At 37.3% G+C, this 17,749-nt stretch overlaps 1 protein-coding gene across 2 annotated transcripts in view; it reads right to left on the minus strand.

The window, feature by feature from the left end:
• Window positions 1–13,723, minus strand: part of LOC109093752 (plexin domain-containing protein 2-like) — a 57,189-nt gene extending 43,466 nt beyond the window's left edge. Inside the window, exon 1 of one of the 2 annotated variants that reach the window (XM_042760572.1) lies at window positions 13,288–13,723. In XM_042760572.1, the coding sequence (XP_042616506.1) occupies window positions 13,288–13,390 (103 nt within the window). In that variant the 5' untranslated portion in view covers window positions 13,391–13,723. The remainder of the gene's footprint in view (window positions 1–13,287) is intronic. The other variant, XM_042760571.1, reaches the window with a different exon arrangement.
• Between the last annotated feature and the right edge of the window lie 4,026 nt (window positions 13,724–17,749).

A 17,749-nucleotide genomic window follows, 5' to 3' on the forward strand; every position in this document is an offset into this window, starting at 1 on the left:
AAAAAAGCAAGTTCATTATGCTCAATTAGGTTTTGCTGATTACATTTTCCTAGAAACATAAACCCTCAATACTCCACCAGTTCAAAAGAATGCTTAAAAAATCACTGTGGGCCATTACAATTAGTTTACTCTTACAATAAGAACATATGACTAGATAATATAAAATGTTTGGGCACTTGTAATGGTGATCTAACATATTCAGTTGGATATAAAAAGTGATTTTTAATCACACAGGTTGATAAAATTATTATACTGTTAGGAGAATACAATGAAAATAAAGAGTGCGGAGATATTATAAAGCTACATTTAGTGGATAACTTATAGATATTTTAATGGTTATTGACATTAGTGATAATAGAAGGTTTTACTCCGAATCACACACTTATAAACACAGAAATACAACATCAGTTATGGATGATGGTGTTGACTGCCTTGGGAAAAGCATGATGGGAAAATAATATCCTTGGGGCTGTTCTTAGATCGAGCCGTTTAGACACTCGCCCACCTGGAGACAGCACAGTTGGGTCTCTCTTTTTTCTCCCACCCCCATTACAAGACATTCAGTAATGAGCAATAACTATCAGCATGTAGGCATCCCTTAGCACAAGTGCTCAGTCTGCCTCGAACCACAATGTTAATAGGGCTGCGGACCAAATGTCAGTAAATCTACAGCATAATTGTGCAAATACATTTGTTTGTAAATAAAACATATATTTGCATTTATTAAAAATAAACTCACATTTATTAATACATTTACATTTATTACAAAAAATACATTTACATTTATTCATCCAAAGTAACACTCAATGTTTATGCATTTCCTGTGAATCAAACCCATGACCCCGTAGTGGCACCATCCTCTTCTGGTTAAGCTACAGGGATGTGTTCAATAAATGTAGCAATAACAGATAAAACTACTGAAATCAGTGATTTTATTTCCAGATGAGGGGAAAACTTGATTAGAATTAATCAAATAGAATGAACTGAGCAAAACAACTGCCAAATATGGTAGATGTGTTCTTATAACTCATATGATTTAATCATCCCCAGTAATTAAAAAAACATACAATAAACTCATAAATAATTCACTGTAGGGATCTTAAGGTGCTCAAAACAAGCTGATTTTTTTATCCTTTATTTTACCAGGATAGTCCCATTGAGATATAAAATCTCTTCTTCCAGGGAGTCCTGGCCAAAATGGCAGCACAAAACGTTTCACATTACAAACACATAAAACTAACAAAATTTTGCCCTGCATTCGTGTAATGACAGATCATGTTTTCTTTATATTAGACAATATGAGATTTTGAAAGGTTTTTTGAGAAGGGAGTGTTTCTAGCATTATGATATGCTGCAACTCGTTCCATTATGAAGGAGCAAAAAAAGAGAAGGCAGTTTTGCCAAACTCTGAGTATACTCTCTGAACATTTAAAGGTGACCTATTATGCAAAAATCACTTTCATAAGGTGTTTGTATACAGCTGTGTGGCCACAGTGTGTGAAAACAACCAGCCTTTAATGGAAAAAATCCACCCACACAGTTTTTTTTATAATCCAAATAAATCATAAACAGACTCTACAAACGAGCAGTTCCAGATTTCTCCCTACATTGACGTCATCGTAGGGAAAAAGTCCCGCACATTTGTGACAATCTCTGCCCTATTAGCATAGACACAGCCCTGAGTGAGAAGCAGCAGTCCGCCATTGTTTTCTTGCTGTAGCTGCTGGAGATGCAATGTAAGTGCAAATGAGGCATTACAAGTGTCGTGTGTTAGGATGCCCCAATGAACATAGGAGTCTCCACAGTCTCCCTCCATCTGAGCCACTGAGGACACGGGGGTTAAATTAAATTTTCAAAGGAAATAACCAAAAATATGCAATAACCAAAAATATTTTTGCAAAAGCTCCATGGCTTGGTTCACAGAATGTGCTACTGTGTTAATAATTGTGTCATCAGCATAAATTAATTCTAGCTGTGGTTATCCCATGATGTAGGTCATTAATATAGATGGAGAATAAAATTGATGCTAGAATAGATCCCTGTGGGACACCTTTTATAATTTTTATTTCTGCTGAAATAAAGTTTTCAACTGAGACACAGTGAGTTCTTTCTGGTAAGTAATTACTGAACCAATTTAGGGCCATTTCACTAAAACCTACACAACTGAGTCTCTGCCATAAATGATCTACGGAATCAAATGCTTTAGAAAGATCTTCAAATAAGGCTGAATAAGTGCTGTTTACTATCCAAACAATTAATAATATAATTTGTGACCAGCATGGCTGTTGTAATAGAACTATGACTTGATTGGAATTCATTTAAAACTTTATTTTCAGTTGAAAACTGCTTTACTTGATCATTTACAAAATATTCAAATACTTTTGCAGACACGGACAACCTAAAAATCAGTCATTAGTTATTCAATTCAGATGGGTCACCACCTTTTAACAAAAGGAGAACTATAGCTGATTTCCATGCACAAGGAATAACATTTGAAGTCAAAATATTTGAGGTTAAAAATAGAAGTTTTACTATTTTATCAGATCCTGCTGATTTTTTACAATCCAAATTTGATAAAGCTTTATAGGCTAGTGTAGCTAAAATGGGAAAAGTGAAAAGCTAAGTAGAATGTCATGAAGCAGATTCCACATTGTCTTGTTCGCTTAAATTGATAGAATCTGAAGTTAGTCCCACTGAAATAAAATGGCTGTTAAAGGCATTCACAATATTTTCCTTATTTTTAATTATACTCTCATTTAGCTTCAAGTAAACAGGTAGACCCGTGGAGGTTTTTTGACCAGAAACTGATTTGGTGAAAAATTCAGACAGACCATTTAAATTTTAATTTCTTATATTTAGATAGTAGTAACATTTAGTTTTTTTTTTTACCATTATTTCTTATTGTTCTATAATTAATCCAGTCCATGTGATTATTTGTTTTCTTTGCTTGCTTGTTAAAATATTTAAACTGTCATTTCATAATAAAATGAGGTTACCCTTTGGAATCCTGCAGTTTCTCACAAATACTATTGCACAATGATCATTATCATGTGATCAGAGAATCTATGAGGAGCATTAGTTAAAATGATGTCAAGTAATGTGGATTTAACCAGATCTTTTTGATCTCATCGGGTGGGTGAATTTACCAATTGCTCCAAACAAGGAGAGTCGCAAATACTTTTGAATGGATCAGACATATGAGATGACCAGTCGCAGTTTAAGTCCCCAAGTAATATCAACTCTGATTTAGTCCATCTGAGAAGAAGGTTCGTGAGTGCAGTAATAGCTTCACTTGAATCCGAAGGTGGATGATAACATCCGACAACGATGATATCAGGACCATTTAAAAAAAAAAGTAATTTAACTGCTAGGAGGTGCAAAAACATTTTGATTAGCTGATAGAAAATATAATATACACTGCAATTCCACCACCTTTTTTATCTGATCTAAAAATATTATATCCCTTGATATGTATCATGCAGTCCGAAACTGATTTATTTAACCATGTCTCAGAGAGAACAATGACGTCAGAGTCCTTTTAATCAGTCCATATTTTTATTAAGTCTATTTAATTCACCAGACTGCACACGTTAAGTTGAAAGAAATGCAAACCATTACTAGACTTAAACTCATCAAGAGTTTGAAGCTGTGCAAGTTCTGGGCCCGGATTAGGATGGATATAGCCTGATATTAAGAGCAAAAGAAAGACCAACCAGTTTCTCCTCACTGAACTGGCTGCAGATGGACATCGCATAGGGAGACTGTTTCTATTGCAGGCATCGCAAACCTCTTGGTTCAACTCTCGGAATGAAGAGCATCTCAAACACCTGGGTCCTCGTGATACAACCTCCACCAACCAGCTCTGGGGAAGTCACAGCTCTTGGGATAATCCACAAATATAACGCAGGTTCATCTCTCCCCTCATCAGCATTAGGAAGCCCGCCGTCCATAGGGATACACAACACCAGGCAGCCAAGCAGGTAGACGAGTATAGGATATGACCACATGTTAAGAGTAGATTTGCGATGGATTTATAAAAAAAATACCAATTTTGTGAAATCCATTTTAACAACATAACATTACACATTACCTCATAAAACTATTTTTTCAGTTTGTTGAGGTTTTTACAGACTCAAAGACAGACTTCTGAGCCACTGCACAAACAAAATGTCACCAACACAATAAATCAGTGCAAATAGATTGAATAAAGTAATAAATAGATTTTTAGTGCAAAATGAACATTTTAAGTCAGTATGTGAGGCTTACTGCTGCATACTTAAGATCTTTAAATCACTCAGCAGTTCTTCAGAAAAGAATTAGCATGTCTGCTTTTTCAGGAGACAGACCCCTCTTCACTGATGATGTCCCCAGGACTAATGTCCCCAGGCTATGTTTACACTAATGCGTTTTCGTTTTAAAACACATAGCTTAGACAGAACCATAATTTCTATTCATTTTCCATTGATTTACATGAGCTGATGATGAGCATTAGCTGCTTCTAGCACTGTCTGCCTGTGTTTTCTCTTCTGTGATTGCTGTTCGGACTGCTCTGAAGATCATTCGCTGTTCATATGTCACTCATATTACGCATTTATAACCCTCCCTGTCTTGGGCGTTAAAGACAATTCCAGAAAAACATTTACAAGAATGAAACACGCGATTACAACAGTATTTGATTTGTATGTGATTTTCGTGGAATTCTGCCTATTTTCATAACAATACAGGGTGTTTACATGAGAAAAGCTTAGCAGGTGTAGCAATTAGCTTGATATAAAAGGCTACAAATAACATATTTCTGCAACATTATATGGCCTTTCTGGCATTATATGGAAGTTATTACAAACACTAGATGTAAAAAATCTGGTGTCTAAACACTAGATGTAAAAGCATAGTATACATTTTATAAATTGTCTTATGTAGCATGATGCTAAAGTGTGCGTGAATGGTCATGTAACATGCAGTTTCCTTGATGCCTCGCCAGAGCCAATCACTGCTTTAGGCACATCAAGCATACTGCACACTTACTGGCTCACTGACTCTGATGAGATTAATCCCTTAGGTATCGATATTTGGTTCTGAGCGACAAGACATGTTTCGATATTCGACCGTATCGAGGCAATTCGGTCGGTGCCGAAAAAGTATCGAACTCGATACCAAGCTAAAAAAAAAAAAAAAAAAAAATATCCTTGATATCCTTTTACACTAAACAAAAAACAACTGGAACAGACAAAGGTCAACAACACAGGTTTTACACACGCTACACACAAGCCATCATTTTGGACACCACTAATTCAGATCTTAATAACAGATGTTGCAAATGCTCTAATGATCTTCATAACATGAGGTGGTCAATTCATTTGCTGCTTATATAGTATAGATCTAATCAATTGAGAGTGTAGTTTCAATGTATAATTATAATTATAAACTACTATTATTTTATTTACTTACAAAAGCATTAAAACATTGGTGTTTTATAGTGGATGAGGCCCAGGGGAATTTCTCATAGAAAAACTCATGACCACTAAGTACTGTATAATGTGTTTATGCTTCCCAGCTCTGCAGATCTGAGTGTTTTTGTCTGTTTCTGCAGAATTAAAATTTGCCTCAACCAACAAACACCCACCCACCCACCACTATACATACACTCCCTAAAACACACACACACACACACACACACACACACACACACACACACACACACACACACACACACACACACACACACACACACACACACACACACACACACACACACACACACACACACACACACAAGGTTTCAGTTGCAGAAACACAAAGCTTTATTGTTAAAGTCTGAGTTAGTCAGAGCCCACACGGTCCTGTTAAGGCTTGCATGCAGCTGAAAACACCATCATGAACATGAGTCGGGAATTTATGTGCGCTACTGAGACTTGAACATATTATCTGAAAAATTACAAGTTAAAACACATTTAAACATTTTAGCAAAAAATAAGCAGGCAGTTTATTAATGCCAAAAATACAAAAGGTTTGAAAAAAGATTATTAACCCTACTAGCCCTAATAGCATTAAATAAAAATGCAAAAATAATGACTTTATTCAGACAGGCTTTACAAACACTGCCCTATCTGCCATCAGTCAGCCAAACAGACAGTCCCACCCCAAACTCATGCTAGTAATTGAGTCAACGTTGCTGCATTGGACTGGTGGGGACGCTCAAGCAAACAGACCAATGTTTTGAAAATGCCACGGGCCATTTGGTGTTAGCTATTTTTGATGAAATATTAGCGCCCAGAGATGTTAATGTCTGGTACAAGGGTGTGGTGTTTTGTTTATGCTTGTTAAAGTGCTGCTTTTAAAAACTACCATCTCTCTGGACTGTGTGTTTGAGAACTTAGTGTGGTGGGAGAAAATAATATGGAGAAAGACAATATCAACATTTGCAAAGACACATACTACTCTTTCTGTGATCTGCTAAACTGCACCTCATTTACAGTAAACACTTAGAAGAGAAGTGACAACCATACTTAGCTGTATAAGGGGTACACAAAGTAACATAACAATATAAGTCCATTATCTTCAGAATAACTCTGGCCAACTCTGTCATTTTGAAATTCTCCAAAATATGTTCTATGATTGGGTTATTCAAACTTTTTGATGTCAAGTACCTCCTGTGTGAGAATAAAATAGCATGTGTTACATTATAAACACATCAAAACATCCACTACTTTTCAAAAGTTTGCGATTGGGTTGATGCTTTTGAAAGTGGTCTCTAATGCTCATCAAGAATGCATTTAATTGATTAAAACAGTAAAACAGCAATTTTGTAAAATATTATATTAATTTAAAATAACTGTTTTCCACGTTAACCCTTAAATGAATACCATGGGTCTTTAGCAACCAACAGCATATAATTACTGTATTTGCATTATTGTAAGGGTAGGTTTAGGGTTAGGGTTGCCTAGTGCTCAAGTGCATGTGAGTTTGCTTGAGTGAACTGAAACTTTCATTCCCATACAGCCAACCCATGCTAAACCCCCCACAGTGAAACTCAACACACACACACACACAAATCCTGAGAGACACATTTACAACTTTTTGCTATTCTAATCTCTCTGCCTCATCACCCATTCCATCTCATTCACACTTGAGGCTCTGTTCTTAAGTCACTAGATGCTCTGCATTCACTACTTAAGTTTGGTTCAGTGCACATGAACAGGTGCAAGAAATCCTTTTAAGTGTCATGAGAGCAGATTATAGCATCTAGCCAGCCTCTGTTTTTTCAAGGAGTAAAAAAAGCATCTAATCTACACTTTTAACATGTAAAAGTACAACTGAGGTTAATAGCACATACATAATCTGCTGTTAGTCGGCTATGTTTGAGAATAGTGCATAGGATATGTTTGTGAAAGAATAACAACCACTTCAGAGCGGTTTAATTAACTTTTGTTGAAAATTTATTTGCTAGGCTACAGAAAAGGACCTCATACTGAGTAACATTATTGCAGCCCTGGAGAGAAAGACTGAGAATGGCAGAGAAAGATGGAAAAGACCAGGGAAGAATTGAAAACAAAAGAACCGCCGGAGGCCTGAAAAGCATTGTAAGCATGTGAAACACACAAGACCCGTAGAGAACAAAAGACAAGTACTGGAAACCTCTGTGACTTTCACCAAGAAACTCTCTTTCTCCTCCCTCTCTTCTTCATAGCTGTATTCATTGAGGGGATGCGGTGCACTTTTTAAAATGTGATTTAGTCTGGTTAAGGTCGAGGCATACTTTTACCTTCCTCTTCTTTGGTGGCAAATGTAACTGAAAAAATTAATACTACTTCGAGCATGACTGTTCATTCATAAAGTGTGATATTAGTTTTTGTTAATGGATCAGCGAATGTATGGTGGTGTTTCTGGGAACAACGGTCAGGCACTGCAAGCACACCTACCCAGAAGGACCCCCTCTATCCTTTTCTTCATAGCTCTATTCATGCTTTCTTAGGAACTCATTCCTTTTTGGACTATCTCTTTCTTTGCTTCTCTCCCACTCTCCTCCCAGGATCTTCCAACAAATGGCCTTCTCCCCCTACAGCAGTCACTTCTGAGAGACATGAAGGTCAATGGAAGTTCTACTGGCTGCATCTGCAGGGCTTGTTTTTTGTGTGTGCATGTGTGTGGGAGGCTGCTGCTTTTGCCATTATGATTGATGATGAACTTAGAGCCAGGCTGTGTATTAGAAACAGGCTGTGCATCAGTGCTATGGTCAGTTAACTTGATGTCTACTTGATACCAGGAGGCCTAGTTCTGTCTAAACTAGGAGTGGGGAACGATGATCCTGGAGGGCCTGTGTCCCTGCAGAGTTTAGCTCCAACCCTAATCAAACACACCTGAACAAGCTAATCAAGGTCTTCAGGATACAGGTAAGTATTGTTTTTTTTCAGGGTTGGAGCTAAACTCTGCAGGACAGCGGTCCTCCAGGATCAACGTTTCCCACCCCTTGTCTAAACAGTGTATGCATGAGAGAGAGAGAGAGAGAGAGAGAGAGAGAGAGAGAGAGAGAGAGAGAGAGAGAGGTATTCATAGCCAACTTAGCCAATCAGAAATAGAAAATGACCAATGAACAATCGACATCTCACTGTCTCATACTCACACATCGGTAACACCTACAGGCTCCATTCAAACAGACTCAGGGTTGTGAGAATGAAGCTGCAGATGGTCTTATTTGGCAAAAGATTTACAGAAAAGGAAAGAGGAATAGAAAATATGCAGGAAGGATGTGCAACTTTAATGACGTCCAGATGGAGCATTCACAGCTATCTGTTACTAAAGGACAACTCCAATAGTAAACACTTGACAAATTCTCAGTATACAGATTTAAAGGACAATTTCTTTATTCTTCAAGGGTGGAAGGGAAAAAAATAATAACAGGATGTTTCATGAAAACATTTAAAGGGTTAGTTCACCCAAATATGAAAATTCTGTTTCTGTTCAGATCAAATCACAATAGGATTGCATGACACATGAATTACAGAATGTTTTGAATAACATTTACTGTAAGCATTATTTTATGTATCAAAATCTGGTCCACAAATGGGGGATTCCATCTGTGTGACCTCTCAATTTGCTCCACCGAATTTAGCAACAATCTGTTAATATTGTTGTATTGGTTGCGAGAGAAACACACCCAGCACTTCGCTCCTATTAATAAAGTCTTTTCTGACACAGCACTGCAGATGGCCAGCGCACTCTATAAATAAAGCTTTATCTGGGCCACGAGCCGAGAGACAGCCACTTTATGTGTACAAGAGATGCACATCTCGACCACAAGAAGAGATGAAGTTACCTGACTGCTCATGTGAGCTGTGAAGGTTCAAGTAGGAGAAAAGCATTACTGGGTACAAGCAGACAAGCAAGAAATCTAGAGATACTCAATAATGTGGGTTTGAGCTGCCAAGATGTAGTTTTATATTGCTGCCAAGATATAATGGATTGATAATCCAGGGCCAAAGACATCACTCAAGCTCTGAGGTGGTCTACAGCCCAGGAGCAGCTCTGGATTCAATTTTCTGATAAGATATTATAGCTCTATATCACCCCCTAAGAGATTTCACAGTGAGGAGATGTACAGTGCCAAGGAGTAAAAACAATGAGAATTTGACCTGTACAACTGCTAAAAATATCCACAGGGTAATGTTTTGCAATTTAAGACGCTAACAGATTCCATACAAGAAACAAACACTCAGACTTCAGGCACTAAACTTCACATGGATTGAGATCTGAACTCAGACTTAAATATTGGAGGGTCTTCCTAATACATTTAGCCTTGTTCCACAAAATGCAAAAAGGCTTTTATAATATTGTCATGCTCACCAAAGATAAAAAAAAAATGTTATAGTAAAAAGTTTAACCCTTCGGAAGAAATTGGGGGCAGAGAGAGAAAAGGAGAGGAGCCAAAGGGAGGGGTGACAAAAGATAGACTGAATACAAACCTAAACCCAACCCACTGGATGAACCATGGGGGCCCCACATTCTTATCATCTGTCCTATTCTATATTGCTGCAGTTTCAGAGCTGCTTTTCCTGATCATCTAAAGCAGTGTGGCGACATACTCCTTTAAACAAATATTATGAACCATAATAAATAACCCCCCTTGTTGAGTAAGGGACTTTCTTCACCTTTTGCTTATTAGAGAACCAGCAATAAGCCCTTGTCCCCTTTAAACTATTGTACCTTCACCCAAATAAATTATCCGATTGAAGATGCTCAATTTATACATAATTATCTAGTATTAAAAGAAGAACTGAAAGTCATTGTGAGGGTTGTTATCTACCGACCTGAACTGTGTTTTGGTATTCAGAATAATCTGAACATGTTTACAATTCACTCAGTCTCAGGATCTCTATCTGTATGAGGCAGGAAAGTCATGGTTATCACAAGCTACACAATGGTGATTTACATATAAGATTATGAAATGTTTTACAAGCCTGGGCCTGCTTTGTTGTTTTGCTCAATCACAAGAATAAGATAAACTATTATGCAAAAACACAGACAACCACAACACTCAATGTACACATGTGAGAGACATTATCCTGCAATGTCTTTTTTTTTCTTTCAAAACTCACATGTAGTTTCCATCCTGCCAAGGCCTGTAATGTAGGTTAAAAAATAGGTCACAGAGTTCTGTTTCTGTTTTAGAATTAAGAATTTATTAAAAACAAGAACATTAAATCGCCTCTCCAATGGTGTAACACCCTTTACACAGGGGTTAGTTCCAGTTTGATTGGCCAAGCAGCATGAGTGGGTGATTTCAACATTATGCTGCCTTCAAGTGCTCTTGAAAATCCCATACTTCCAAGCTGGGCAATCACTGTTTGACATCACACATTCAAGCTGGAAAAATATTGCAAATCTAAAATATAATTTATTTTCATTTTACAAATATTTTACATTTACTTAAATTTTTTATATTATTTTAATATATATTAAATGGCTTCTCAAACAAGAAAAAATGTATGGCATGACTTGATTTTGTTTATTGGGAATTGATTGGATCATAGGATTGTTGTTTGCTAATTGCGGTGATCTGATGTGAGTGACAGGTTGTTGGAAAGGAAGGATTATTGCCCAGCCCTCACCCTGTTTCATAATAAACATTCCAATATTCCACAAATAATAACAAGAAGAAGAAATTATGTATTTTTTTTTTTTTTTTTTTTTTGGCTATAAGTTCATTTGGGCAAAACACCTCAAAATTATTAAAATAATATACTAATAAAATAATGTGTTCCCATTTGGTCAAATAGCAAAAGAAAAACTCCACGATAGTGTTTTCAGGAAAAAGAAAATAGAAAAAGACTGATAGCAGCAGTCTTGTATAGTGTTATAACACATATCATTTTTTTTAATTAAAGTATTAAAAAGAGGATTAAAGATGTTGATGACTACTGAAAACACTCCATCAAAGTCTGTGAAAAGGGTCCATTGCTTGGAGCAGGGTTTCTTTTACAAGTTGAGGGAAAACTGAAAACCCCAGAGTGATAATGGAACGATTTGAGGTGAATAGAAATCTGTTCTGTTCCAGTGTTTGCGCTGCTTGCTGAGAGACTCGCCAAATGGTTTGACTTCATTTTGAGAGAAAAACATACAAATTTGATCTGAAGTGAATAAATTGACTTTAACTTATAGAGCTATTGTATTGAAGGGACAGTTCACCGAAAAATTAAAATTTGCCGTTAATTTACTGACCCTCAGGTCATCCGAAATGTAGGTGACTTTTTTTTCTTCAGCAGACCAATAAAGAAGATTTTAGTTGAAACCGTGGTCCTTGAAGATTCATAAAATTCAAAAAAAAAAAGCATATCAAAATCACAAAATTAATACCCCTGGCTCCTGATGATATATTAAGGTCTTATGAAGCGCAATGATCGGTCTGTGCAAGAAACTGAAAATTATAACTTGTATTATTACCTGTAATCCATAGCCTCGGGCACATTTCACATCATTATTGTGTGCTTTAATAGGCTAATTGTGTACACATTACGTCATTGCGTGATTACCTAAACGAGCTGGTGAATCAGTTATTTAGACCGGAAACAAAAAGAACCATTTTGCAGAAAAGAACCAGACTGGTAATAATTTTGTGTTCCTATATATGCTTTTTTTTACATTTTCAAAAAACAGTGGCTGCGGATTTGCATTTTAGGCTATGAATCAGGACCAAGGTTTCAGCTAAAAATCTTCTTTGTTCTACTGAAAAAAAAAAAAAAAAAAAAAAAAAAAGTCACGTAGCCGACATCTTGCATGGCCTGCTGAGGGTGAGTAAATTAACAGCGAATTTTCATATTGGGTGAACTATCCCTTTAAACCGGTATCACACCAGCTAAAGTGCTGTTATTTTGAAAATCGTGCTGATATTCAGATATACAGCTTGCGATATCGGTCAAATAGTATCTCTATATAAGAGCGAGACCCAGACAGACAGACAAAGGCAGGTTATAAATCGGAAACAATGAGTTAAGTCGGATGAGTATGAACATGGAAAACACCTGGGAATTTATGACTTGAGGAAGAGTAAATTACTCCAGTGTACTTTCCTCTTAAAAACTGCACCTCCAAACAAAACCGAGAACATGCTTTTGTTAAACATGATGAGTAACAGTTTCAGTACAGTGTGTTGAAGCCTCCTGTGTCTCACGTTAAATAACCTTGCGCAATCTGAAACGACACAGTAGAAGGAGATAAGAAACCCAGCTGCTCCAGTGATGAACAGGTTATGTGCTTTAGGGCAAAGTCAACGAAAACAATCCTGCTCAACATAAAAGAAGCTGAAGGGACAAGATTTCCCCACTCATATTCTTTCTGCAGGAAGCGATAATACGTTCACATACCGCTTGAAAACAGCTGCTGATAAACATCGTGTCTTGAATACAAAAAGCACATCACAACAGCACAGCAAAACCATGCTCAGTCAACCCTTAGCCTATATTCATCGCATTATTAAGAATCAATTCGGCATTAATATTAATAAGCTAATGCGTAGAAAAGCTCAAGTTCCCATGAGTGAGAAATTAAAGAATATGCACTGACCTGTCACCTTTTTTTACGCATTCAGATGAGATGAAAGTACTCTATCAACTTCTTATGGAAATGCATTCAATATTTTCATTTTAAAAGACATATATATCAAAGGTATAGGCTACATATGACTAATAGACATAGACTCAGGTCATGTTGTGAATACCTGATATTCCTCATCCCTATCTCCAAAACAAACTCCTGTCATCAATGCAGCGTATACTGGAGTCCACGAGCACTCACCTTCCGCCGTTAATTCTCCTCGGGTGATCTGGAAAACACTTCCCAAAGCGTGTAAAACTAGAACAATTCCCACAAACACATCGAGCGTGCTTGAACGAGCCATATCAGATATCCACCGAGACAGATGTCCTCGGTTTCTTTTGCTCAGTCGTCGCCAAAGAAAATGAGCTTTCCGCGCTCCTTCCCGGACTCCAGTGTCGCGCCCGCTGCTGAAGCTACTGCCTCACCGCACCTATGACGCGAGGGCTCGCGCTCCCGTTATTTGAGACTCCTGACCCTAACAAATATCCTAGCAGAGTTCGATATAGTCTAAAAAACAGTCCCGTCTAGCTCGACTCTTATCCAAGCATTCACCACAGAACCAGGAGGTGCAGATGGCGTCACACATGTACCACCAATAGTGTCCTGACTCTGACTTGCATGAGGGCTCTCAGACATGAGGTGGATTTGGTATTAGTGGCGCTTAGTTCACTGTGTCTTAAGACATGAAACAAAACATGTCACACAGCTTTATCTGCTATTCGTTTTTAAAATAGAAACAGTTCCACTCTTTTAAAGTCACAAGTGACGATCAGAATGTTCTGAACAATAATAATTTAATTAGGCTAGATATTCTCTTTATCAAAATAATGAAATAACATTTTCAGTCAAAACCCCTCAAACCACCTGTCCTCAGTAGTATCTCCACACTCCATATAGACGGACATATGTATATATTTGTTTTTGGGTGTTTGTGACTTTTCATGAATATCATCAAAAAGTTGATTTATTTCACTAATTCCATTCAAAAAGTGAAACTTGTATATCATATTTATTCATTACAGACAGACTGATATATTTCAAATGTTTATTTCTTTTAATTTTGATGTTTATAACTGACAACTAAGGAAAATCCCAAATTCAGTGTCTTAGAAAATTAGAATATTGTGAAAAGGTTCAATTTTGAAGACACCTGGTGAGAGGCACATTAATAGAGAGGCGAAGGGAAGAAAAAAAGATGTGGTAGAAAAACGTGTACAAGCAATAGGGATAACTGCACCCTGGAGAGGATTGTGAAACAAAACCCATTCAAAAATGTGGGGAGGTTCACAAAGAGTGGACTGCAGCTGGAGTCAGTGCTTCAAGAACCACTACGCACAGACGTATGCAAGACATGGGTTTCAGCTGTCGCATTCCTTGTGTCAAGCCACTCTTGAACAACAGACAGCGTCAGAAGCATCTCGTTTCAAAAAGGACTGGACTGCTGCTGAGTGGTCCAAAGTTATGTGCTCTGATGAAAATAAATTTTGCATTTCCTTTAGATATCAGGGTCCCAGAGTCTAGAGGAAGAGAGTAGAGGCACACAATCCACGTTGCTTGAGGTCCAGTGTAAAGTTTCCACAGTCAGTGATGGTTTGGGGTGCCATGTCGTCTGCTGGTATTGGTCCACTGTGGTTTTCTGAGGTCCAAGGTCAACACAGCCATATACCAGGAAGTTTTAGAGCACTTCATGCTTCCTGCTGCTGACCAACTTTATGGAGATGCAGATTTCATTTTCCCAACAGGGCTTGGCACCTGCACACAGTGCCAAAGCTACCAGTACCTGGTTTAAGGACCATGGTATCCCTGTTCTTTATTGGCCGGCAAACTCACCTGACCTTAACCCCATAGAAAATCTATGTGGTATTGGGAAGAGGAAGATGCAATATGCCAGACCCAACAATGCAGAAGAGCTGAAGGCCACAGAGCAACCTGGGCTCTCATAACACCTGAGCTGTGCCACAGACTGATCGACTCCATGCCACGCCACATTGCTGCAGTAATTCAGGCAAAAGGAGCCCCAACTAAGTATTGAGTGCTGTACATGCTCATACTTTTAATTTTTATACTTTTTAGTTGGCCAAGATTTCTAAAAATCCTTTCTTTGTATTGGTCTTAAGTTATATCCTAATTTTCTGAGATACTGAATTTGGGATTTTCCCTAGTTGTCAGTTATAATCATCAAAATTAAAAAAACAAATAACATTTGAAATATATCAGTCTGTGTGTAATGAATGAATATAATATACAAGTTTCACTTTTTGAATGGAATTAATAAAATAAATCAACTTTTTGATGATATTTTAATTATATTACCAGCACCTGTGTGTGTATATATATATTTATTTATATTTTTGATCAACTTTTTAATGATATTATAATATATATATATATATATATATATATATATATACAGGTCCTTCTCAAAAAATTAGCATATTGTGATAAAAGTTCATTATTTTCCATAATGTAATGATAAAATTAAACTTTCTTATATTTTAGATTCATTGCACATCAACTGAAATATTTCAGGTCTTTTATTGTTTTAAAACTGATGATTTTGGCATACAGCTCATGAAAACCCAAAATTCCTATCTCAAAAAATTAGCATATCATGAAAAGGTTCTCTAAACGAGCTATTAACCTAATCATCTGAATCAACTAATTAACTCTAAACACCTGCAAAAGATTCCTGAGGCTTTTAAAAACTCCCAGCCTGGTTCATTACTCAAAACCGCAATCATGGGTAAGACTGCCGACCTGACTGCTGTCCAGAAGGCCATCATTGACACCCTCAAGCGAGAGGGTAAGACACAGAAAGAAATTTCTGAACGAATAGGCTGTTCCCAGAGTGCTGTATCAAGGCACCTCAGTGGGAAGTCTGTGGGAAGGAAAAAGTGTGGCAAAAAACGCTGCACAACGAGAAGAGGTGACCGGACCCTGAGGAAGATTGTGGAGAAGGACCGATTCCAGACCTTGGGGGACCTGCGGAAGCAGTGGACTGAGTCTGGAGTAGAAACATCCAGAGCCACCGTGCACAGGCTTGTGCTTTTAAACCAGAAACAGCGGCAGAAGCGCCTGACCTGGGCTACAGAGAAGCAGCACTGGACTGTTGCTCAGTGGTCCAAAGTACTTTTTTCGGATGAAAGCAAATTTTGCATGTCATTCTGAAATCAAGGTGCCAGAGTCTGGAGGAAGATTGGGGAGGAGGAAATGCCAAAATGCCTGAAGTCCAGTGTCAAGTACCCACAGTCAGTGATGGTCTGGGGTGCCATGTCAGCTGCTGGTGTTGGTCCACTGTGTTTTATCAAGGGCAGGGTCAATGCAGCTAGCTATCAGGAGATTTTGGAGCACTTCATGCTTCCATCTGCTGAAAAGCTTTATGGAGATGAAGATTTCGTTTTTCAGCACGACCTGGCACCTGCTCACAGTGCCAAAACCACTGGTAAATGGTTTACTGACCATTGTATTACTGTGCTCAATTGGCCTGCCAACTCTCCTGACCTGAACCCCATAGAGAATCTGTGGGATATTGTGAAGAGAAAGTTGAGAGACTCAAGACCCAACACTCTGTATGAGCTTAAGGCCGCTATCGAAGCATCCTGGGCCTCCATAACACCTCAGCAGTGCCACAGGCTGATTGCCTCCATGCCACGCCGCATTGAAGCAGTCATTTCTGCAAAAGGATTCCCGACCAAGTATTGAGTGCATAACTGAACATAATTATTTGAAGGTTGACTTTTTTTGTATTAAAAACACTTTTCTTTTATTGGTCGGATGAAATATGCTAATTTTTTGAGATAGGAATTTTGGGTTTTCATGAGCTGTATGCCAAAATCATCAGTATTAAAACAATAAAAGACCTGAAATATTTCAGTTGGTGTGCAATGAATCTAAAATATATGAAAGTTTAATTTTATCATTACATTATGGAAAATAATGAACTTTTATCACAATATGCTAATTTTTTGAGAAGGACCTGTATATATATAGATATATATATATATATATATATATATATATATATATATATATATTGTTTTAATATAGTATATTAAAATAAGATTAATAAAATATGTATTAAATAAATATAAACATTACTAATATGCTGTGACGAAAAATAAGATACAATTGTGTTGACCAAATGTACAGTGTACAGTAAATGTAACATGTCACATTTGTAATTTTTTTCTAATAAATATTTGAGACCTCTAAACATGTTGGGGGGAAAAATAAAACTAGATAATATTTATATATGATTAAAGGGCCTAACAAACCACAAAACTGAAATCTGGGATTTCTTTTTTCCAAATGAATAAATAAATAAATACAAAACTGAATATACTGGTTTTCAAGTCTGTTTTGACCCATGTTTTAAGAACCAGTGATTCACATAATTTAGCCTTTTACTAAGTTATATCTTGTATGCATGAGAATTATAGATCAGAATGTCGAATCGCTCTCTGTACTAATTGTCCTTGATGTTAGTACATTAAATTCTGTAAAGATTGCTTCTGTTGTCTCCTCCTGAGAGCCCAGAGGTAAGACAGGCAATGGAGGGGGTGAACGGGGGGATCATTAATGTTTAGGAATGGCACTGGCAGGCTTTTCCACGCTGTCTGCCAGGCAGAGTCCCTCTAGAACACTGAGAGGCAGTGTGCTG

Source organism: Cyprinus carpio, chromosome A7 (genome assembly GCF_018340385.1).
Source record: "Cyprinus carpio isolate SPL01 chromosome A7, ASM1834038v1, whole genome shotgun sequence".
Classification (NCBI taxonomy): Eukaryota; Metazoa; Chordata; class Actinopteri; order Cypriniformes; family Cyprinidae; genus Cyprinus; species Cyprinus carpio.